This window comes from Phyllobates terribilis, unplaced genomic scaffold (assembly GCF_046119375.1).
Source record: "Phyllobates terribilis strain yellow unplaced genomic scaffold, ASM4611937v1 Scaffold_2__4_contigs__length_985480577, whole genome shotgun sequence".
Taxonomy (NCBI): Eukaryota; Metazoa; Chordata; class Amphibia; order Anura; family Dendrobatidae; genus Phyllobates; species Phyllobates terribilis.
This window is the reverse complement of record NW_027362762.1, coordinates 186234489-186258260: the sequence shown is the minus strand read 5'-3', so window position 1 is coordinate 186258260 and position 23772 is coordinate 186234489. Positions and strand designations below refer to the sequence as shown.

Below are 23772 nucleotides of genomic sequence, written 5' to 3'. Positions count from 1 at the left end.
GTATTAGGGTAGGGGTGATGTCAGGGGAAGAAGTGTATAATTGGGTGTCGTCAGCATAGAGATGATACTGGAACCCAAATCTGCTGATTGTTTGTCCAATAGTAGCAGTGTATAGAGAGAAGAGGAGGGGGCCTAGGAATGAGCCCTGCGGAACCCCGATAGTAAGGGGACGAGGAGAGGAACAAGAGCTGGCAAAAGATACAGTGAAGGAGCGGTCAGAGAGGTAGGAGGAGAGCCAGGAGAGAACGGTTTCCTTGAGGCCTATAGAGCGGAGCATAGTGAGGAGGAGCTGCTGATCCACAGTGTCAAATGCTGCAGAGAGATCCAGGAGAATCAGCAGGGAGAAGTGACCTTTGGATTTGGCTGTTAGTAGATCATTAGAGACTTTAGTGAGGGCAGTTTCAGATTGTAGAGGGTCGAGGAGAGAGTTATCTGAGAGATAGCGGATTAGACGGGAGTGGACCAAGCGTTTCAGAAGTTTAGAGATGAAAGGAAGGTTAGAGACAGGTCTGTAATTAGCAGCGCAGTTCTGGTCCAGGGATGGCTTTTTAAGTAAAGGGGTTATGATGGCATGTTTAAATGAGGAGGGAAAGGTACCTGAAGAAAGAGCGAGGTTAAATATTTTAGTCTGGTGAGTGGTGACCACCGGTGAGAGGAACTGCAGGAGATGTGAAGGAATATATTATATATATATATATATATATAGTAAGGTGACTGTTAGACACATAGTGATTGGGAGATAAACCTGGAGTAATGCTTTAGTACATATAGGTATAAAAGGGGTTATTCGGCCATGACAGGTTGATTATGACCATCTGTTTGTCTCACAGATTGCTGTAGACGGCAAGAAGTGTAACACATCACCATACCTTTTATTGTTATTGACCTGGGGCTGCATTAACCACACATGGACCGCATCCTGAGTCGAACCGTTAATAAAGATACGTTACACCAATGTTGGGTTATGTGGGTTGGCCACAGCTTTCTAGTTTACCAAAAAACTCCATACATACATTGCCAAAAAAATATTCCTTGTCCATGCTCATTTAATGCTTTATAACCAACCAAATTTCCAAAGGCCAACCGCTGGTGTACAGCGGGGCTTGCAAATAAAACTTATCGAGCATGGATGAGAACCACCACGGTGGAAGGCAATGTACAACTACATTGAATTCTGACCAACCCCACCCGAAAATAATAGCGCTCTTTCCAACCCATCCTGTAACCCTGATGGAAAAATATCCATCCCAATCTCATTAAGATGAACCCCATCACTCCTAAGTACATCCCCTCCTAGCTCTTTATGCCTCACTACCACCCCACCAAATGCTTGAACATATTTTGAAACCCTAACATTGAGTAAACATCTTGATCGCTTGACTCCTGCTATGCTCCTGGCCTCTCGCCAATTGATTCTAGGCACAATTTCTGACCAGACGATAGTAAAGAAATGCTTAAATCTTGCAAAATCCTGTTTCATCAAGGCTAAAAGATGTTCTACCTTTATTTTGCATAAGTCATTACTACCTGTGTGGATTATCAGAATTATGTTGCCTCCGAACTGACAGCTGCATTGCACAACCATCGGAAGCAGCCATGTTCATCGAAGGCCTCTAACTCCTTTCCAAAAAACCTAGACCTGAGAATTGCCGAAATTTAGACCACCAGGACAAAAAGCCTGATTTTTTCTTTGCCCAAAAATTGAAAGAATGTCCTATAACAAAAAGTTTGTTTCCGTGCAAAACCTGCAATAAAAAGAACAAAAAACAACTAACCATAAAGTAGACCGTTACATAAACTATATATACACACATGTGTTGCTTTCAATAAAGGGAAAAATTAAACAGCAACAACGCTTATACAACTAAATCGGGGCAGATGTAGCTACTAAAACAATCCGATTTCCACCTACCCAATACTTTGACTTCCCCTGATGACATATCGCATGCATCTGCTGTCGTCGCTGCCGCAATACGGAAAGCTTGTGTCCCAAATTCTGAGGGTGCTAAACCCAATTCGCTAATGCCCTTTTTAAAAACTGCCAAAAATTGGTAATGAGTCAATGGTGTATTATCTTTGTGCAACGAAAAAAAAAATCTACCTTCACTTCTAACCGCCAAATACTCCTTTATCAATTTTACTGTGCAGAAATCAAAGTTCAACTCGTTGACTGATAAGCAAGTGCCCCGTCCGAACACATCAGTCTTTGACCTTCTGACACATATTTCAATATTTTCCCGTTAATCAACACATCCCTGAACAACAGACTGTTCGTTGCATTCTTAGATTGTGGAACTAATTCCCAGATCCTTAATGCCCCAAAGAATGCCAATGAAAATGCTGTTCTAAATAAAGCTAATTCATCCCCATCCCTACAAATCACAACCAGAATCCACATTAATTTAATCAACAATTGATACAAGATGGGGCGGCGCTTGTGATAAGCCCCCGTCTCCTTACGCCATTCTTTTACTATTTGTCTTAAAACGAAAACTGTTGTAATATCCCTTTTACAAGGGACACTTTGACACCTTGTTCGCCAAAGCACCCCTATGTCTTAACTCACTTAAATAATCTAAAAGTTACCGATAACAAATCCGCTGACTCCTCAGGAACCACATCTTTGCACATTCCAACCAATCCTTCCATGCTATTTCATGTCCTCGCCAAGTTTCCACCGATAATGAGTTCTTTACTAAACTAATATGTTCCTCCCTACTATGCTCCATAAGAAAGTGGCCAATGCCAACAGGATCCTGTGATGGATGAATATTCCAGAATGCCTGCACTTGAGAATGGGATAACGCATCAGCCACAAGATTCTGTGATCCAGGAACATGCTTGGTCCTCAGCCAAATGTTTTGTTGGAGACATGTGAGCACTAAATGTCTTATCAAAGCTAAAACCGGTGGGGATGATGATGTTTGTGTATTGATTGCCGACACCACCACTATATTATCCGTCCAGCAACAAAGCCTTTTGTTGCTAAACTGATAACCTCAAATTTCTAACGCCACCACTATTGGGAATAACTCTAAAACTGCCATGTTTTTGATCACACCCACTTCCACCCAATACTGAGGCCATTGCCCCTTGCACCACTGATTACCAAAAACTGCTGCAAATCCACCCCCTCCAGCTGCATCTGTGAAAAGGCTAAGGTCGTCACTGGAAACCTCCTCCTATTGGAATAGCATCCTACCATTGAATGTCTGCAAAAATTTATTCCAAACCATTAAATCATCCTTCATACTTCGTGTCACCCTAATAAAATGATGTTTTTGCAAAATGCCCCTGGTTGCAAGAGACAATCTCCTAGAAAAAAACTCTGCCCATGGGTATCACCTTGCACGCAAAATTCAACAGACCCAATAAAACCCGCAACTGATGTAGAGTAACCTTTTTTGAACTACTGACCTGATCCATGCAAAACTGCAATTTTTCAATTTTCTCTATTGTTAAACTGCTCTGCGTCAATTTCTATCTAAAAATGCCTAACAACTCACTGGAGACACCCAATTCCTAAATCAATTTATGAAAAGTATGTAACAAATACCGGCAAACCTGTGAGTCACCTGGACCTACAAACAAAAATCATCAAGATAAAGCGTCGAGGAACATAAACCTGCAGCAACCATTCTAAAAAACAACTAAACATTTCAAAATAAAAACAAGAAATAGAACACCCCATAGGTAAGCACATAACAAAAAAAAATTCACTGTCCAGATGGCAACCTAGCAAGTGTAGACAATCCACATGAATTGGCAAAAGCCTAAATGCCACTTTGATATCCGACTTTGCCAATGAAGTGCCTTTACCTGCTTGTGTCACCAAGAAGATTGCCCTATTATCAAGCAACCTATATTTTACCCTCGCTTCTTCTTTTAATATACCGTCATTGACTGATGACCCATGTGAAAATGAAAAACATTGAATGAGGCGGTACTTGCCAGGCTCCTTCTGCAGGACTAAACCAAAAAGAATACTCTTAGGTTTCCAAAAGGAGTGGCAGAAAACGGTCCCGCCATCCTGCCAAGCGCCACCTCCTTCATCAGTTTTTCCTTCACTACCTTCTTTTTATCCTGAGCTAATTTTAAGTTTGAACCGAACAGCGACACTGCTGAAAATTGAAAAGGGATCCTGAAACCTTCAAACAACCTCTCCCGCAGCACCTTTGCTTTCTCCCTCTTGTGGTACTGGTCTAGCCAGTGCAGAAAACCTTCCTTCTTCACCAGCATTCTCGTTTGCACTGGCTGGACCCATGTTAGTATTCTGTTTCTGTCTACGGAAGCACTGCAATGCTGCATGTGCTCCCCCACATACTGTGCATTCATGCTTAAATTTAGACGTGGCATAAAAACGGCAGTGTCCCTCCCTGTATAATCAACATGGCCCGCTAGGTCTGGGAGCAACAGCCACTTGGAGCTGACCGGTGGAAGAGGAGCTAACAGGAAAGGACCGTTGCTGAGGTCGATGTTAAAATTAACTGAATCCAGACATCCGTAGATTTTGTTGCCCATCCAATCCCTGGACGTAGCACCAGGCGTCAGTGGAACTCCTTGTCATACTTCCACCAGGCCGACCCCCTGTGCAGTTTATGAGCACTAAATATAGTGTCCATGTAAACCAACAATTCAGGGCCCTTCACTTACTGTAGGCGACAGATCTCGTGCGCCAAGACCAGAAAAGCCTGTAACCAATTACTGAATGTCTTGACTACTTTTACCTTCCTATCATTCCTTTAAAAACAATGCTCCTTGTCGATGGTCACCTGGTTGGCGGAAACAAGGGACAGAACATCAATATATTCACCACACCTAATCTCCCTTGTTTCCCCAACCAGGTGAGAGCCCAAAGAAGCTACTCTGCAATAAACGAAGTCCCGGAAAACCAAACCTCGAGCTATGGAATCCACCTAAGGCTGAGGAGGACACTCCCCACCCAGTACTAAAGGTGGGTTGCTTTGCTCACGTTACTGTTCTAAACCTGCTAAAACATTTTTTAACACTGTAACTAAATCCTTATTTGAAGTGTGTGTGAAGTGGTGAGGACCATGCCTGTAGCACAGGACACTCACCCTCCGAGCGATGATGATGCACTGGCTGGCTCCCTGACTTGTAGATCCAGCTCTGTTCTCTGTTTATAAACTCCAGCCACCGATGGTGCAGACATTCCAGCTCCCTGCACTTCAAAAGGATCACTCCCACAACCACGAGAGACCGTGGGCAGCTTGTTTTGTCCTTTTTCAGGCAAAGAGGATGAAGTGCTGGACCGAGAGGATGAGCGCCTATCGGTATGTGAGCTCCTTCTCCCATCATGTTGTCTTCCACCGTATCTGTGATGCCCCCTTCTGACACTCTGTCTCCAAGCCGACCTTTCAGTACTCCTGCCGGACCCTGCAAAAGAATGATCCGAAGACGAAACCGCTTCCAAAATATTTCCATCCATGCGACGAGAGCAGCTACGCCCGCGATCATCCCTCACAGATTTACTATTCCCCCCACTGAAACATTCAGCCCCACATTTATAAGTGGACCAAGCTCTGATTCATAAACCCTGCAATGACTGATGCTCAATTTTCCCCATTTGCAGGACAACCACTTCTCTCCACTGATTCCTCTCTTCCTGCCCTCCATTCTGTGATCATCTATAGATTAGTCCCACTCTGCAATCCTCCTGAAGGGGTTAACTCTCAATTGCCTGCTGTCACATCCCTCCTCTGTGCCTCCTGGCAGCATGCTCCTCCCATGCCCTCCTCTGGCAGGCCACAGCTCCCTTACCTCCAGTGTAGTGCTAATTCCTGTGCTACTGCAGCTCCGCATTCTCCTCCTGACTCCTGGGACTCATCCCCACCACCATATCTTGTCTCTCCCTGATTAGCGGCCGGTGCACTAACCCACGCATCATCCGATGACATCATCCATACGCGCCTAACGTCTTCCGGTTCCAGAACCCGTGCTGGGGCTCAGACGTGATGGGGTCCTTGCGTGCCACTTCGGTCAGACCGGTGGTGATAAGATATCCTGCGCTGGCCTCCAGAGGGGGAGGGTGCAATAGGAAAGCCAGCAGCCAGCCGACCCCTTTCTGGGCAATCTTCTCCCTAAGCTGATCCTCCAGGCTTGACATCTTGATTCTCTTCACTGGTAAGACACTGTCTAACTGACCCTCGGTGCCTTTTCTCCCATGTTAGTTATGTGGCGGCCCTGAGGGTTCAGTCGCCACAGGGGTATCTCCTCTCCCAGGTAAGGATGGAGCATCACTCAGGACCCCAATTCACACTCAACACTACACCACTCCTGTCCTGTAGGGGGCCTAAATGCACCAGGGTGCTGCCCCGGCCCGGGATAGAGGAGATGGGGGGAACCAAAGATAGGGGGAACCAAGTAGTGGGTGAGGGTGGAGGAAACACTTATAGAATCATATAAAATTCATGGTCATCTTTAGTTCAAGGTCTTTGATTGTGGGTCTTCTGTCAGGGTCCAGCAAGAGTCTGTAGCTGGCTGAAGATTCGCGGTCCTCGTTCTCTGGCCTTGAGACGAGGAGCGGGTTGGAGTTAACGAGTGTCTCTGCCCGGTCAGGGTCCTGTCCTAAGAAGGCCTTGGAGGGGAGCAGAGGAGATAGGCTCCACAGGCAAAAGGATCCCAGGGGGATGCGGACGGAGCGGAGTCGCCACCTGTATTCTTCACTCTGGCCTAGCCAGAGGGATTCCTGCTACAAGAGGAGTGACTGGCCCCCGATATCTGACTGTGTACTTCACGTCACTGTTGGAAAAGCTTAGTGGATCCCAGGGAGGAACACAAGCGGGAGGAGAGTAGAAGGAGAGGAACACACCAGCGGGGTCTTGACAGGTGCTCCTGATCTACCTGGGAAGTGCTGAACCCCCTTCCCGGTGGCCGCAGTACGCCGTGTGTAGCAGAGAGAAGCTTTGCGGCTGAAAGTGCATCTAAAGTGAGTAAAGACCCCGATGACTTCATTCACAGCCTCCGCTTGTTTATTCCTGCACGGCACTGCACCCACCATACCTCCACACAGTTCATCAATCACTGCCCTGAGGCCTACTCCACCTGTGGGGAGTAGTACCGACCAAGCTGCCAGAACACCAGCCTCAGGACTGTTGCAGCGCTGATGGCCTTCACCAGAAACCACAGGTGGCGTAGTCGAACAACCACTCATCCAAAAAGCCCATTTTTCATGTGACGGCCCTGGGCACAGAACGGGTCAAGGCCACGACTGCATCCCTGCGACATCTGCAAGGCCCGGCTCCGAGGACCCCACCGCTCACGGAGGGCGAGTCAGTTATCCTTTTGCTTACCACACCCTATTTAACCATTTAGAGGGCCACCACCAACTCTCTCACAGTCCTAGGCCCTTTCCATACTCTGTTCAAGGCCATATATTTATGGAAGTGTGCAGATCTCCGGGAGTGAGTGCGTTTGCTAAAGGACTCAGAAGCTGGACTCTAAACCAGGCCTAGAGCGTCATTACAACTTCTTCTAGCCAGCGTTCAGCTGCAGAGATTACAACAAAGACACATTTGACTTCTCATATTTCCAGCACCATCCACATCTATTCCCAACCTGCACAAACTCCTCATCCCATACCAGCGCTGAGCTGCTGCTGGCGTATGTGTCCTTATTACTGCACCTGCTCTGTGACACAAAAACAGTACTTCTCTTACTGCCCCACAGAATAATGCCCACCACTGTGCCCCTTACAAAGTAATAATTCCTCGTTTGTGCTCTCTAGATGGTAAAATTGTCGCCTATAAAATATTAGTGCCCTGTGCAAGTGACCTCGAAAAGTTTCAACTAGTGATGAGCGAGTACCATAATATTCGTAATCGCTATACTCTTAACGAGTAGTTTGTAATAATCTCGTATTTGTTCCGAATAGCGAGTACAATGTAAGTCAATGGAAAATGCGAGTAATTTTCTGCTGGACCCTACAAAGGGGCCTGGGGGACTGAGAAAAAGGCTGAAATGGATGGGAAAGTGATGAAACAGAATGGGAAGAGCCTGGATAATGTGCCTGCATGCATTTCTGACTCACATATGGTTTCTGGGAATAAGTTTGTTGCAACATTACGTCACTTTTACAGACACACAAGAACAACTACCAAACCTTACCTAAATTGCATTTAACAGGCCAAAAAGATGAAGAAACAGTTTCTTGCATAATCACTTGTATATAAGGCTAAATAAACCAGAGAAACCAAAAAAATATCCCTTTTAGCCTTTGTTCACACATACTGTTGTGGCTTTTTTACAATCGCCTTTTACAATTGGAAGGGCCCTGACTTATACATTTTGTAGGTCCCGCTGTCATACATCATTTTTAGTTCGCTATTCCCCAGCACTTTACAAGCACAGCTAGAACACACCAGTAGGTATGTTGATCTTCGACCTGAGAAGCCTCAGGTGGCTCTGTAACACGCATTTTGGAGGGACAGCTGTTACTTAGACATTTGGGCGGTCCCTCCATCATTGACACTCAGATAGTTGAATACATATTCCACAGCAGTTTACAATGTGCCCATTGTAGCGTTGGGCTTGACCCTCCTCCTCCTCCACCACCATGTGATACTGTGGCCCTAAATTCAAATGTTCAGAGGGCCTGCAGTAGGTAGGAAAGCTGAGTTTTGTGAGAGCCCTCGTATGGGCCTGTAACATACATTTTAGGTGCCCTCCTCCATAAATTTTGGAGGTGCCTCTTGTGTACTTTTGAGAGGGCCCTCACTATTATTTAACTCATTTAAGGGCAGAGACTACAGAGAAAATGGCCAAGAGACATGAAGTAGTAGAAGGTAGCAGTGAGTGCGGCCTACGATCCTCAGGTATGGCTGAACTCTGTGAACCGGAAAAATAAAGTTGCACTAGTCAACTGGATGACGTGGTCAAATATATCACTTGTGCAAGTCAATGGACAAACAATATATGGTGCCCCCCTCCAGGATCGGTTGGAGAAGCTTCTCCAAATGGCTTAGAGATTTTGATTGTCAATATTCCCCAGATTATATAGCAAGAGAAGACTTCTTGATACTGTACTACTTGGCCCAGTGCAGAATGTGCATCGTATTTCCAAAAATTACTCCTGGGGCTGGGGGCTGTGTCATAGGTGCAGGAAGATTCCTTGGCAAGGGCATCCCTTGACAAACATTATCTACGATGGACAACTGTAGTAGTTGTGGCCCTCAATTCAAGTTTTCAGAGGGCCATCAGTCGGTCATCAACAGCCAGTGTAAATTTCTATTGAGTATGTATCCCCTATCTCAGTCAGAATGTGGCACAACCTGTGACAAGGGCCTCCAATGACAAATATTAGTTTGGTAGGAGTACTGTACTTTCCAGATTTGTCCACTGCACAATGTGCATTGGGTTTGGGAAAATTAGCCCTATGGGCTGAGTTATGGTTGATGCAGGAAGCCACCATCCCAAGGGCCTCCAATCACAAATAGTAGTTAGGCTGGAGTAGGAATACTGTCCAGGTTTGTCCACTGCACAATGTGCATAGGATTTGTAAAAATTAGCCCTATGGGCTGTGTCATGGTTGACTCACTATTTTGGCTGTGCCTGTGACAGCTAGCTTGGCTTGTGCCATCAACATCTGAAAATCTGTAAACAAAACCCAAAATGGTAAAAAAGCCTGTTAAGGAAGTGGACGTGGTGTTGTCAGTGTTGCGCGAGAAGGCACTCGGTCTGTGTCAGGTCAGAAGCTTGATGCATCCACTATGTTCCTGGAAAAAGTTCCCGTTCTGGAACGTAAACGTGTGTGAAAGACAGAAGTGTGAGAGCAGATTCTGCCTTGGATAGCAGACAAGTCCTCTACACATTTGTCAAGCAGCAACAAATTTTCCACAAACACACAGTCTACTGTGGATACCCAGGAGACATATGACCCAAAGCTTGGCCACTCCGAGGATCTGTTTGGTACGTATCCTTTGGTTGGCACTGGCATATCACCGTGCAGCATTGAAGAGGGACAAGAGGAGGTGGCGTGCGTTGATGCTCAAGTATTTGAGGACCTACGGCCAGAAGAAAGCCACTTGGAGGAACGTCATTTAGTGTCTCCATAGGTGGAGGCTGATGAGGATGAGAAACAGTTGCCATCAGGTCAACCTACAATGTCAACTGGGAAGGAGGATGAGATAGAAGACGAGGTGGTCGATGATGAGTCCACTGATCCGACCTGGACCGTTGGCACGCATAGCCATGACAGCAACACAGAGGAAGATGGATATGTAGCACCAACACAGGCACCAAGGGGTCGTGGTTTGCCAAGAGTGAGAACTGGGTCAACTGTTCCCAAGAGCACCCCCGCTGTGCACCAAGTCAGGGCTAGGGGGCATTCAGCGGCTGTGTGGAATTTTTTTTTCTGAAAGTACTTCAGAGAAAAACATTGTTGTCTGTAGCATCTGCCATACCAAGTTGAATAAGAATAAGAAGAATAATAATCTTTATTTATATAGCGCCAACCTACTCTGCAGCACTTTACAATTCAGAGGTTCATATTCAACAGTCATAAATAATATAGCTAAAGATAATACAATAATTAATGCAAAAATAATGACGACCCTGCTCGTAAGAGCTTACGATCTACAATGAGGTTGGGGTGACACAAAAGACATGGGGCTTATTTACAATGATGGTCCAGCGATCTTGAGGTGATGAGGGATAGATAAAGGCTGCATGAGCTCATCACCAGCCAGTATCTGTAGTGCTTTTGGGTTCGGTGGAGACTTATGCTATATAGCCTGGGCTATGTCCTTCAGAATCTGCTGTTCAAGAAGCAGACGCTCATACCTCCTGCCCACGAGCTGCTGTTGCTCACACACAACAAACATCAACCACATCTACTTCCTTGTGCCAGCAAAGCGTCCAATTGTCCGTGTCTGAGAGCTTGGAAAGAAAGTGTAAATACCCAGCCACGCATCCACAGGCACAAATACTAAACTCACACATTGCCAAATTGCTAGCTGTTGAGATGTTGCCATTTAGGCTTGTGGGAGCACAGTCTTCCGTGATCTCTTGGCTGTGGCTGCCCCACGATACAGTGTTCCCAGCCGTCACTATTTTGCCCCTTGTGCCGTCCCTGCGGTACATAATCACATTTTAAACAATCTGAACCATGCTCTCACCAACGCCATAACAACAGACACCTGGACAAATTGTTGTATACAGGGACGATACATTTCTTTCATGGCACACTGGAGGAACCTGGTGGAGGGTGGGACAAAGGAGCAAACTGGAACATCACACATCCCACCCACGCTAAGAATAGCAGGCTCAACTTCTGTCAGGGATTCCACTTCTTGATATTCCACTTCCTCTCTCCCTTTCTCCTGCTCCTCATCCTCTGCTGAATTACCCTCCCCATCACTGCCAAGCTGGGACCTGTGCAACAGCGCATTGGCAAAGTGGCAAGACTCTCTGCTGAAGCGGATCTGTTTAGGTCAGAAAGCACATACTGCAACAGAGCTGTGGCAAGCTTTAAAACAACAGACCAATCAGTGGTTCTCCCCGCTGCACCTACAGCCTGGTCTGGTAGTCGTGGGCGTAATCTGGTGGCGGCTTTAAAGATCGTAAAGCTGGTACACATGCCATGCATGGCTCACGTGCTGAACCTAGTTGTTTACAAATTTCTGAAAACTTTCCGTGACTTGCCGTACCTACTTGAGAAGGTGCGCCATATTAGCGCCCATTTCCACCATTCCTCTACTGCTTTTGCTGCTTTTACAGCGCTGCAAAAGCGCTTGAATTTGCTGAGTCACCGACTCATTTGCGACCTGCCCACGCGGTGGAACTCCACCTATCATATGTTGGCGAGGATTAGTGAACAGCAGAGAGCAGTAGCTGAATACCAGCTTCAGCATGCCGGTCAGACTGAGAGTCAGCCACAATACATATCAACTGTCGAGTGGGTGTGGATCGCTGACATTTGTGAGGTTCTTGAGAACTTTGAGTACTGCACCAACCTTGTGAGCATTGATCAAGCTATTATCAGCGTAACCATCCCGCTGCTGTTTCTCTTGAAACAATCACTGCATAATCTCAAAGAGGAAATTGGTATGGAGCCAGATTTCCCAATGGGTGATACTACCCAGCCTAGCCAATATTCTGAGGCAACATTGGGTGATGAGGAGGAAGATGAGAGAGAGGACTTGTTCTTCTGTGCTACCCAGGGGACTCGTAATGTTACAGAGGGGACACCCAACCCAAGCTTCATGTCTGTCCAGCCTGGATGGGCTGGAGAGGAGGCGAGTCAGCGTGAGGAGGGGATGGGTACTGTTTCTACTGTTGAGGACACAGAATATTTGCCTTTTTGCAGTTTGGCCCACATGGCTCCGTTCATGTGTAAGTGTCTGTGGCAAGACCCTCGCATGATACACATTTTATCCAACAGTAATAATTATAGTAATTTTTATTTATATAGTGCTAACATATTCCGCAGCACTTTACAATTAAGCAGAGACATGTACAAACAATAAACTTGGTTTAAACAGTTACATTAGGAGTGAGGTCCCTGCTCGCAAGCTTACATTCAACAAAGCAATGGGTGGACACAATACATGAAAAATGCTTGTTATTTCAGGTCAGGCAATTGTAATTGTAGGGATTTTCATATAAGACTGCATGATCCGGTCATCAGCTAGTATGTTTAAGTGCAATAATCAAGTATCAAGTGTAGTTATCGTGTGCATGGAGGGTGTGGAGACAGATGAATAGTAGGGTGCAGATTCAGAATAATATTTAGGAGGGAACAGGGGAAAGTTAGTTTACTGAGTAGTTGAGGTGGTAGGCTTGTTTAAAGAGATGGGTTTTTAAAGCGCGCTTGAAGACGTGGTGACTAGGCATCAGTCGGATCGTCTGGGGTACAGCATTCCAGAGAACTGGTGCAGCACGAGAGAAGTCTTGGAGACGGAGGTGCGAGGTTTGGATTATGGGGGATGTTAAGGTACCGTCACACTTAGCGACGCTACAGTGATCCCGACAACGATACGACCTGGCAGGGATCGTTGCTGCGTCGCTATGTGGTCACCGGTGAGATGTCAAACAGTCAGATCTTCCCAACGACACAGCAACGATACGGCAACCCGTAGCGATCTGTATAACGATGTCGGTGGTCATCGGGACCCTGTCACATAGCAGCTACTCTGACAATTCAGACCTCGATGAGGGACGACTTCTCAGTTCGGAGTCGCCAATGAGGTCGTTGGTAAGGTGTCAAACACACCGATGCATGCTACCCAGTGGGACCTCAACAATCAAAAAATGGTCCAGGCCATTTCGACACGACCAGCGATCTCATAGCAGGGGCCTGGTCGTTGCCACGTCTCAAACGTAGCGAGATCGCTGCTGAGGTTGCTGTTGCGTCACAAAACTTGTGACTCAGCAGCGATCTCGCTAGCGATCTCGCTTAGTGTGACGGGGGCTTTAGTCTTAGGTCATTTGTAGAATGGAGGGCACGTGTAGGGCGATAGACAGAGATGAGAGAAGAGATATAAGGTGGTGCAGAACTGTGGAGAGCTTTGTGGGTGAGAGTGATGAGTTTATATTGGACCTTGTAGCAAATGGGCAACCAGTATAATGACTGAAACAAAATGGAGGCATCGGTGAAGCGGCTGGACAGAAATACAACCCTGGCTGCTGCATTCAGGATGGATTGAAGTGAAGAAAGTTTGGTAAGAGGGAGACCGATCAGAAGAGAGTTGCAGTAGTCCAGACGAGAGTGAATAAGAGCGACAGTAAGAGTTTTAGCAGTTTCAAAGGTGAGAAAAGGTTGGATTCTGGAGATGTCTTTAAGGTGCAGGTGACAAGAGCGACCTATACAGGTTGGCCACCTTTCTCGATCCACGGTAGAAGGAGAAATTTCCTTCTCTCCTTTTGGAGTCAACAAAGAGTTTTACAATTGAATTGTTCAAGAGGGCCATTGTAGATCAGTTGCTGAAAACATCACCCTCAGACAATGCTGGTGGCAGAAGTACTGGCTCTTTTCAACACCAAGGGATAATGGGGAGAGACAAGAACACCAGCTCCAACAGAGGTGGGGGGAAAATGTGCACAAATTGGGCAATTTTCAGTAGACCAGCACAACAGTAAAGGCTATCTGTGTCTGTAACAATGCCAAGGAGGGATAAGTTGCAGAACATGGTCAAGGGGTACTTAAGTGACCATACATGCGTCCTTTCTGATGCTTCAATTCCCTTTAATTATTGGGTGTCTAAGCTGAACACTTGGCCTGACCTCTCCTTATATACCTTGGAGGTGCTGGCCTGCCCGGTTGCTAGTGTGGTGTCTGAGCGTGCTTTCAGTTCCACTGGGGCAATCATCACTGATAGGTGCACACGCCTCTCCACGGAAAATGCAGACAGATTTGCTCTGATTAAATTCAACAAGGATTGGATATCTCCACAGTTTGTAATCCCTCCAGATGACAGCAAGCCAACCTAAATTCACCAAAAAAGCAGATTCATGCTACTGCTGTAAGAACCCATTTCCTTCCTGCAACCATGACTCAGCCCATAGGGCTAATTTTTACAAACCCTACGCAGATTGTGCAGTGGACAACCCAGGACAGTATTCCTACTCCAGCCTAACTACTATTGTGATTGGTGGCTTCCAAAATATTGGTTAAGATGGCCTGGTGCTTGCTTTGTAGCAGGCAGTAGGAAATGTTTGGACTACTGCTTTGCGCAGGGCAATCAAACATTTTTTACATAGACTAATACAGACAGAAGGCAGGCTGACACCCCAAAATAGTGGTTAAAATGGCCTGGTGATTGTTTGTAGCAGGCAGTAGGAAATGTTTGGACTGCTACAAAAAAAAAAAAAGAGGCAGCACACAATGCTACTTCTGTGTGTGCAGGAAAAATATTGCTTTGCCTCTGACAAGAGGTGTTTTAAGATGGACACTGGAAGAACACTTTATCCTCTCCCTAGCTAATGCACAAGCTCTCCCTCCCTGTACTCTGACTTTGTTGTGAGTCTTCAGCCCTGAAAAGAGCTATTTTTTGGTAGTATTAGGGAGCTAGTGAGCGGCTCCTTTAAACACTGAACTAGTGTACACTGCAGGTAGCCTTACAAGGGCTTTTGTTTGATCAAGAGGCCTAAACACTCTCCCTAGCAGCTCAGCGATCTCTCCCTATGCTTATAGATTCAGGCTCCAGACACAATGTGCACAAAATAGCCGCAGCAGGCTTAAATAGACCCTATCACGCTGGGTGGCCAGCCAATCACAGTACTGCCACAATCAAGATGTCTGCGGCATTACTGTGATTGGTTAAGAAGCCCAGCATGTTTAGTGGCTGCAAAGGAGGCGCCAAATCTCAGGGCGGGACATCCGAATATAGCGAGGAAAGTACACAAATACTCACCGAATAACGATTAACCGGAATACCGTACTATTTGTGCAAATAGCGAATAGTAATGAATACACTCGCTCATCACTAGTGTCATGTCTCTTAGAAAGTAATAGAGTCCCATTTGCACCTTTGATCGTCACAATACTATGAATGCCCCTATAACAATAATAATGCTTCTTAACTGCCCATTTAACATTTAATAATGTCACCTGAGTCCCCCCATGTACAGCTCCACTACACACAGTATAATGGCCCCACACCTCCCCTGTACACTGTATGATCGGTCCACAGCTCCACTGTACACAGTATGATAAGCAAACAGCTCCCCTATACACAGTATTATGGGCCTACAGCTCCCCTATACACAGTATGACGTTCCCACAGCTCCTCTATAAACAGTATGATGGACTCACGGCTCTCCTCTGCACAGTATGATGGGCCCACAACTACCCTATACACAGTATGATGGGCCCACAGCTAGACTATGTACAGTATGATGGGCCCACAGCTAGTCTATGCATAGCATCATGGGCTTATATACAATAAAATGCTCCACACAGGTCTCTTATACAAAGTGTGATGCCCCCCAACACACAGCAGGCTGGGTCCACAGCTTCCTCACACATATCAAAATTGTCTCACAGCTTCCCCACACACAGCCGGATGGGGCCTAGTAGATACCCCCCCCCCCCCCAACACACACACACGCTGCATGCCCCAGTAGCCACTCCACATTCAATGCTGGTGCCTAGTAGCCCCTCCACATTTTATGATAGCCCTCAGTAGCCCCTCCACATTGTATGATGGCCTCTAGTAGCCCCTCCATGTTGTATGATGTACTCCAGTAGCCCCTCCACATTCTATGATGGCTTCCAGGAGACCATCCATGTGGTATAATGGCCCCCAGTAACCCCTCCATATTGTATAATGTCCCCCAGTAGCCTCCAAGTTGTATAATGTCTCCAGTATCCCATAACATTGTATAATGGCTGCCAGTAGCACCTCCACTTGTATGATGGCCCCAAGCAGCCCCTCCACTTATATGATGGAACCCAGCAGCCCCTCCACTTGTACGATGGTCCCTAGTAGTCCCCACAAGTTCATTAAAATAAATAAAATTGTATACTCACCTATCCTCTGGTCTTGATGAGTCCGCCGACACACAGCTACAAGGCAGACCAATGGGGTGATAGCATTCTGTCGGGGCACACAAAGGACGTCAGTGTCTAGCTGCTGTGATGTCATCACATCTCCCTGCTGTGTTGCAGGCCGCAGGACAAAAACAACCTGCGGTCTACAGAACAGGGAGCAGTAGTGCAGTGAGCTCTGCACAGTTACAGCCAATACAGTTAAGAGTGACAGTACCCTCTGCTCCCCCGGTAGCTACACTATTAATTTGGGGCAATCTTTTTACAATGTACAAATATATGAATGGACTGTACAGAGATTTAATGATCTTTTTACACCTAGGCCTGATGATGACAAGGTGGCATCCTCTATATTTAGAGGAAAGAATGTTTAACCATCATCACAAATGCAGATTTTTTACTGTAAGAGCAGTGAGACTATGTAACTCTGTCCCACATGATGTTGTAATAGTTGATTCACTACAAAAATACAAGGAGTGCTTGGATGCCTTTCTTCAAAAATACAATATCACAGGTTATGGATACTAGATTCTGTGATGGAATGTTGATCCAAACAACTAGTCTGAATGTCGTTTGTAGAGTCGGGAAAGAATATGGGGCTAATAGCATCTGCCTCATGGAGTTTTTGCCTTCCTTTGGATCAGCATGTTAGTCTACAGTAGAAGTTTAACTCTATTTATGTCTACCTTCAACCTAAAACATCTACGAAACAACAAAACTGATATTCAAATCGTGTGACAAGTTATGATGTAAAAAAAATAAAAAACCTACATTTTCCATAGCTGCTAGCTAGTAACTGCAGTGCACACTCTTAAAGAGCAACTATCATTTTAATTTAATTTCCATAAATCAATAATACTTGTAAAAGAAACGTAAAATATATAAATCAGAAAAATCTGCTTTTTCGCCTCTGAACTGATCATTATTCTCAATTAGCGTGAACAATCTGTCCTTAGTGAATACAGATTTTTACATTACTGGAATAGCAGTTGGTGGTCATACAGGTCTGATGAAAACGGTAACTGTCGTTTCATGAGAACTTACAATAGAATGTCTGTGTCTTCCTTTTTAGCTAATTTCTCCGTTATATAATTTTAAAAGCACCAGCTGCCATCTCCTCTCTCACTAATATGAAAATATGTCTTTAACCCCTTTACCCCGGGCCATTTTCAGTTTTCGTTTTTTGTTCCCCTTCTTCCCAGAGCCATAACTTTTTTAATTTTCCGTCAATATGGCTATGTGAGAGCTTATTTCTTGCGGGACAATTTGTACTTTTGAAGGACACCATTCGTTTTACCATATCGGATACTGGAAAAAAAATTCCAAGTGCGGTGAAATTGCAAAAAAAGTGCAATTCCACAGTTGTTTGTTTTTTTTTTTTTTACCATGTTTACTAAATGCTCAAACTGACCTGCCATTCCCCAGGTCATTACAATTTCGTAGATACCAAATATGTATAGGTTCTTATTTATTTAAGTGATGAAAAAAAAAATCCAAAGTTTGTTAAAAAAAAAGTCGCCATTTTCCAAGACTTGTAACGTCTTTATTTTTCAGGATCTAGGGCTTATTTTTTTGTGCGGCATGCTGATATTTTTATTGATAGCATTTTAGGGTAGATATGATGTTTTGATCGCCCGTTATTGCATTTTATGGTTGACCAAAAAACTGTAATTTTGGTGTTTTTTTTTTTTTTTCTCATTACGCCGTTTACCGATTGGATTAATTATTTATATATATTGATTGGGCAATTTTGAACGCGCCGATAACAAATATGTGTATATATATGATTTTTTTTCTTTATTGTTTTATTTTGAATGCGGCAGAAGGGGGTTGATTTAAACTTGTATTTAAAAACATTTTTTTTTAATATTTTTAAAAACTTTTTTTTTACTGTACACATGCTTCAATAGTCTTCATGAGAGACTAGAAGCTGCGATTGGCTACAAACAGGCGATGATCAGATCACCTGTGTGTAGCAGAAATGCTCACTGGCAATGAGTACCGACCACTGGGCGCAGCTCATGGCATCCTGTCAATGACAACCGCAAGGGGTCTCCTGCAGGCCCTGGGTTGTCATGCCAACCCATCGGCAACCTGCGGTCATGTGACACAGGAGCCAATGGGCCGGAGTTATGACGTCCTTCCATTGTGGCCGTGTTATATGCAGCTGTCAGAGATTAACAGCAGCATTTATCATGTTAACAGACGCGGGTGGATTGCGATTCCACCCTTGGCTATTAGGGGCATATGACAGCTGATCAGATCAGCTGTCATTTGCCCTGAAAGGTGCGGGCTCAAAGGGAGAGACCCGGGCATATGTCTGAAAGTGGTTAATTAATTGAGAGTGAAAGATCAATCCAGGAGCTGAAGGAAGCAGCTTTTTCTGATAACTTACATTACAAAGTTACTTATTTCCATGTGTATGTAGTAGAGGCAAGAGAGCCTTTAAGAGAATTCTTACAGGATGCATCAAAGATGGAGAGAGATTGCCATCTGCCGGTCAGGCACAGTCAAGCGGAACCAAGATGTGCAAGGGAAGTTGAAGGGGAAGTTGAAGGGGGAGCAGATTTAGACGCTGGACCAAGTCAGTCAGGTGACTTCCAGGAAGGAGTTCCTGGGTATAAGAGGCCAGCGCGCCAAGCCTGAGGTGGTTTTGGCGCCAAGCAGATGTGCTCCCTATGTGCTGAGAAGCCCCATGTGGCAGTCCTAAGCCAGAGGCCTGCGAGGTACCACAGCCGGACAGCGGTGGATGAGCTCCAGATCCCTCACAGATGTGACCCGAGTTCTGTGCCTACTGAGGAGAGTCGGAACCTGCTTGTGGTGCTGAGCGAGTTCGATGTCGCACGCCGACAGATGAGGTCTGGACCCACCTATCCACTGCTTGAGAGACTGCCTCCAACGGCCAGGAAGAGAGGAGTTGGGAGACGGCTGAGCCAGGAAAGTCACGCCAGTGAAAGCAGAGGAGCTGCATACATGAATAGGGCCGTCACTTCCACTGTTCACTCTCGGTACCGGGGCCAGTTGGGCTTAGGTACTCAGGCTGGGAGGGGAACGGTTGGGGCGGAAGAAGCTAAACGTGATTTAATTGACTTTGTCCGGAAAAGCCTTTTGGCCTAGTGGGAATAACCGGTGACCCCCGCTAGGGCCATATACAGAGTTAAAGAACTGACGTGGTGACTCCCATGATTGGGTGCACCACACTACCTTGAGAGCCTTCGCATTTTATTAATATTTCAAATTACTGTTCATTACCCCTGTTGCCATTCCCTTGTTCAGATTACCTGTTATGTCTATATATAAACTGTTTATATTCATCTGACTGTCCTCGCCTTGTGTCTCTGCGTTGCATTCCGGCACCTGCATTACATGTACTATTGATTTACGAAATACAGATTAATACAGCTGTTACTCTTTAAACTTTTAATCAATGGGACAAATGCTTCAATAACAGTGAGTTATACTTATATTTGCAATCAGGCTGGGGAGCAACCGCCCAACCAGTATTTACATAAGGAGGTAGGGCCCAGTAAAAAATGCTAAAATCAATAGCAAAGGTCAGCAACTTTGTGTATTAAATCATTACATGCAAAGTCAGGTAACCTTATGCTTGAATTATACACTCCTCTTTGCTCGCCTCAAACTAGAAATGTCATCAGTATCAGGACTAAATCAAGTATGAGATTGGAGCCAGCAGAAGACTTTTGCAAGAAAGAAGAGTGCTAAAACCGTTCACATTTAGTTGGAAAACATGAAACTTTGCCTTTAAGCAATTTACACATGTGTTAGGCCACGTGCACACGTTGAGTATTTGGTGAGTTTTTTTACTTCAGTTTTTGTAATCCAAATCCAGGATTGGGTGAAAAATACAGAAGTGGTGACGTGTTTCTATTATACTTTTCCTCTGATTGTTCCACTCGTGGTTTTGGCTTATAAATACTGATGTAAAAAACTCACCAAATACTCAATGTGTACACGTGGCCTTAAAAAAAATCACAACTGAATAATAGACAATTAGGGTGCAATCACATGTCAGCAAAAAAAAAATTTCCTAAGTATGTTAGATCCGATTTTAGTCCATTTTTGATCTGTGTGTAATTTTCCAACATCCATTGACATATTTTTTCTCGTATAAGTAAGACCTCATTGGGATATCAGTTTTTGCAAACGAGTTCTATCCATTTACAGATAGGTGAACTTGTGCCTATGATAGTCTATGAAGCTGTTCACATGTCTGTATTTCTGCGGACTGAGAGGTCTGCGTAAAATCACAGAGGCGTATCTGATTTTCATCAGCGTCTCGTATCAAACTTGCAAACGCAAGTATATGGATCCGATGCATCAAGACGGCATTGTTCACGCTGGTCAAGATGAGAGTGTGTGCCATAAGCCACATGCACACGTAGGCTACGGCCCCACTATCAGAATTTGGTCAGTATTTTTCCTCAGTATTTGTAAGCCAAAACCAGGTGAGGAACTATCAGAGAAAAGGTATAAGGCCACGGTCCCACTATCAGCATTTGGTCAGTATTTTTTTTCTCAGGAGTGGGAACCGAAACCAGGTGAGGAACAATCAGACGAAAAATATAATAGAAACACATCACCACTAAGGGTATGTGCACACGATCCTTTCTGGCAGCGCTTTGAATGCAGTATACTCTATGCTGCGTCCAAAGCTCTGCAGGCAGGTGAATCCGCATGTGTTCATTGAACCATGCGGATTCACCGCATCCTATACATTGCACTGATAGAATTTCTCTTGTGGAGACTAGTGTCTCCGCAAGAGAAATTGACATGCTGAGGTCTGTGAAGACGCGCCGCATGTCCGTCTCCGTGGGTGATTCACAGGAGCACACAAATACATAGTTTGCATGTGATTTCTTGAAATCCCATCCACTATGCTGTAACATCTGGCCGCTGTGGATTGCACACAGCACAAGTGTGCTGCGTCCAATCCGCAGCCATTCCTGACCATGTGCACATACACTAATGCTTTTGGCTTACAAATACTGATGTAAACTACTGACCAAATAATGATCGTGTGACCGTAGCCTTAGTCAGATGCTCTTGATTCATGAAGAGGCCTTAAGCGGTTTACACCTCTGTGTGCGCCTCGCCACAAATTAAACTTCAGGCCCTGCTGGAGTGAGATTTGTGGCATAGAGAACACCACCACTCATTTAATGAGTGGCGGTTACCATGCCTTGACCCAAAACTGAAGTGAGAATGCCAAAAATCACAACATTTTGGCACAACTCCGAGTTGCAGATATATTTTGCGACTTTAAAAAGCTTCTATGCCAGAATTCTTTTGTGAAAGCTTTTATGCATCAGGCCCAATGGGTTAGTGAAAAACTGGACAGCACTCGGATTTTTTCACAAACTGATATAAGATTGAGAAATTTTTTTTTGATCCGAGAAACTGATGAAACTGATCAAAAGCACAGATGAAACTCAGACAAAATTTTTCGCATTAAAACATCACTGACGTCTGAATGAGGTCTAAAAAAAGCTGATGGAAAAAAAAAGCTGATGGAAGTTTCACAAGTTTCTTTCAGCAACATGTGGGTAAAAGTGAGACAGCAAACAAATGTCATGCATGGTCTGTCCATTTTTATTTTTGCAGAACCATTCTACAAATTGGCACAAACTCATGTGACCATTGTATATTTTTTTGCAGACAATCGGAGAGGTAAAGAAAAATGGACATTTTTTAAATAATTTGCCATTGTGCTATGCATAAAAGAAAATGAATGGCACATGTATGTGAAACTTGGGCATATACTTGTAAGTGGGGCTTTAAATTGTCAATCTGAAGCTCGCAGATATCACTTATTTATTTTACTCACAAAGTTTCAATTGAAGAATCGTCCCATAACGTCTGGACCCCAAAACCCACCCACAATGGTGAATATAAGTAAAAAACAAGCAAATACGGTACATTGAAAACAGATGCAAAAAAGGTGCAAATTAAATAAAGACTAGACCAAAAAGGCACAAATGCGAAAATGAGTCGGGTCCATAGTGTTCTGAAGGCACTGACACCCATGCTTCACTTGACTACATCTTAAAGGGGTTGTGTCATAAAGAAAACCCCAGTCCATATAGTATTAGAGCATATGGATTGAAAGCTGCTTTCCTTCCGTGGCAGACCTGGCCTCTGTAGATTTCTTGACTTTTGGGCATGTAATGCTACTTTCTGTGTGGCCAGAATCAAGTTTGCTCGGTACTAAAAGTCCATGGTCAGGAGGTAAAGAACCTGAATCTGTGATGATCACTAAGTATAAATTAGAAGTTTACAAACTCTGCTGACCAGTGAATCCACTACACACATTATTTTGGTTCTCTCATGTGAGCCTTCCAGCTATTCACTTGTTAATAAAGGGTTACTTGTCTCCAACTTGTTGCCAAGAAATGTGAAACCTCTACTCCAGATTGCTCTACAATATATCAACTTGCCAGTCATAGCCTGATGTGACTGCAAATCAGTAATCTAGTTTTGTAATTAGTTAGTAAACTAGCATGCAGCAAATACGTTATAAAGACGATAGATTCTGACATATTTGAAAACCCTTTCACTTACCCGAGTGTGGAGTGTAGAAAGCTGGCTGAATCAAGAGAAAAACAGCTAGAAAAAGTCAAGGGAGGGAAAGACTGTTCTGATCCTCCCTTTGCTCTGTTTATGGGTATAGTGTCCTCTTTGTTCTGACATAACTGCTAGCCATGGCAGGCTCGTATACGAAATGGGATATAAAAGTGAAGAATTTATCATTAACTGAACAAGTTGAACAACTTCGAGTAACTATATATATATATTAAAATATTTTAACAAGGGTTGTCCACTATTCAGAAGACCCCTTCTGAATCACTATGTTTCCACCCACTAAGATAATAACAGGTAGGCTACGGCCCCACTATTAGTATTTGGTCAGTAATTTTCCTCATCATTTGTAAGCCAAAACCAGGTGATGAACAATCAGAGAAAAGCAGGGGCGGACACTGACTGCTTGGGGCCCCTGTGCAAGAAATGTGTCTGGGCCCCCCACCTTTTATGGCGACAAAGCTACAGTTGTATATATAGCCATACACACATATATACTGTACCTCTTACATAGCCTCCTTTATTATGTATATTGCCGTCCTTTATTACACAGTGCCCTCTCTTGTTATGTACAGCACTGTCCCTTACATATAGGATAATATAGCAAGCTGTTTTTTATTGCATACTGTCCTCTCTTGTTAGAAATATAATGCAATGACGGCTGATGG

At 44.6% G+C, this 23772-nt stretch overlaps 1 protein-coding gene across 2 annotated transcripts in view; it reads right to left on the bottom strand.

Annotated features, from left to right (window-relative positions):
* LOC141201287 (retinol dehydrogenase 16-like) overlaps positions 1-23232 on the bottom strand; it is a 128961-nt gene extending 105729 nt beyond the window's left edge. The window contains exon 1 of one of the 2 annotated variants that reach the window (XM_073663364.1): positions 23087-23232. Coding sequence is in view for 1 of the 2 variants with exons in the window: in XM_073663363.1 (XP_073519464.1) it covers positions 1913-1951 (39 nt within the window). In the remaining variant the exon portion in view is untranslated. Of the gene's footprint in view, positions 1-1912; positions 2124-23086 lie in introns of those variants that run through there. The other variant, XM_073663363.1, reaches the window with a different exon arrangement.
* Between the last annotated feature and the right edge of the window lie 540 nt (positions 23233-23772).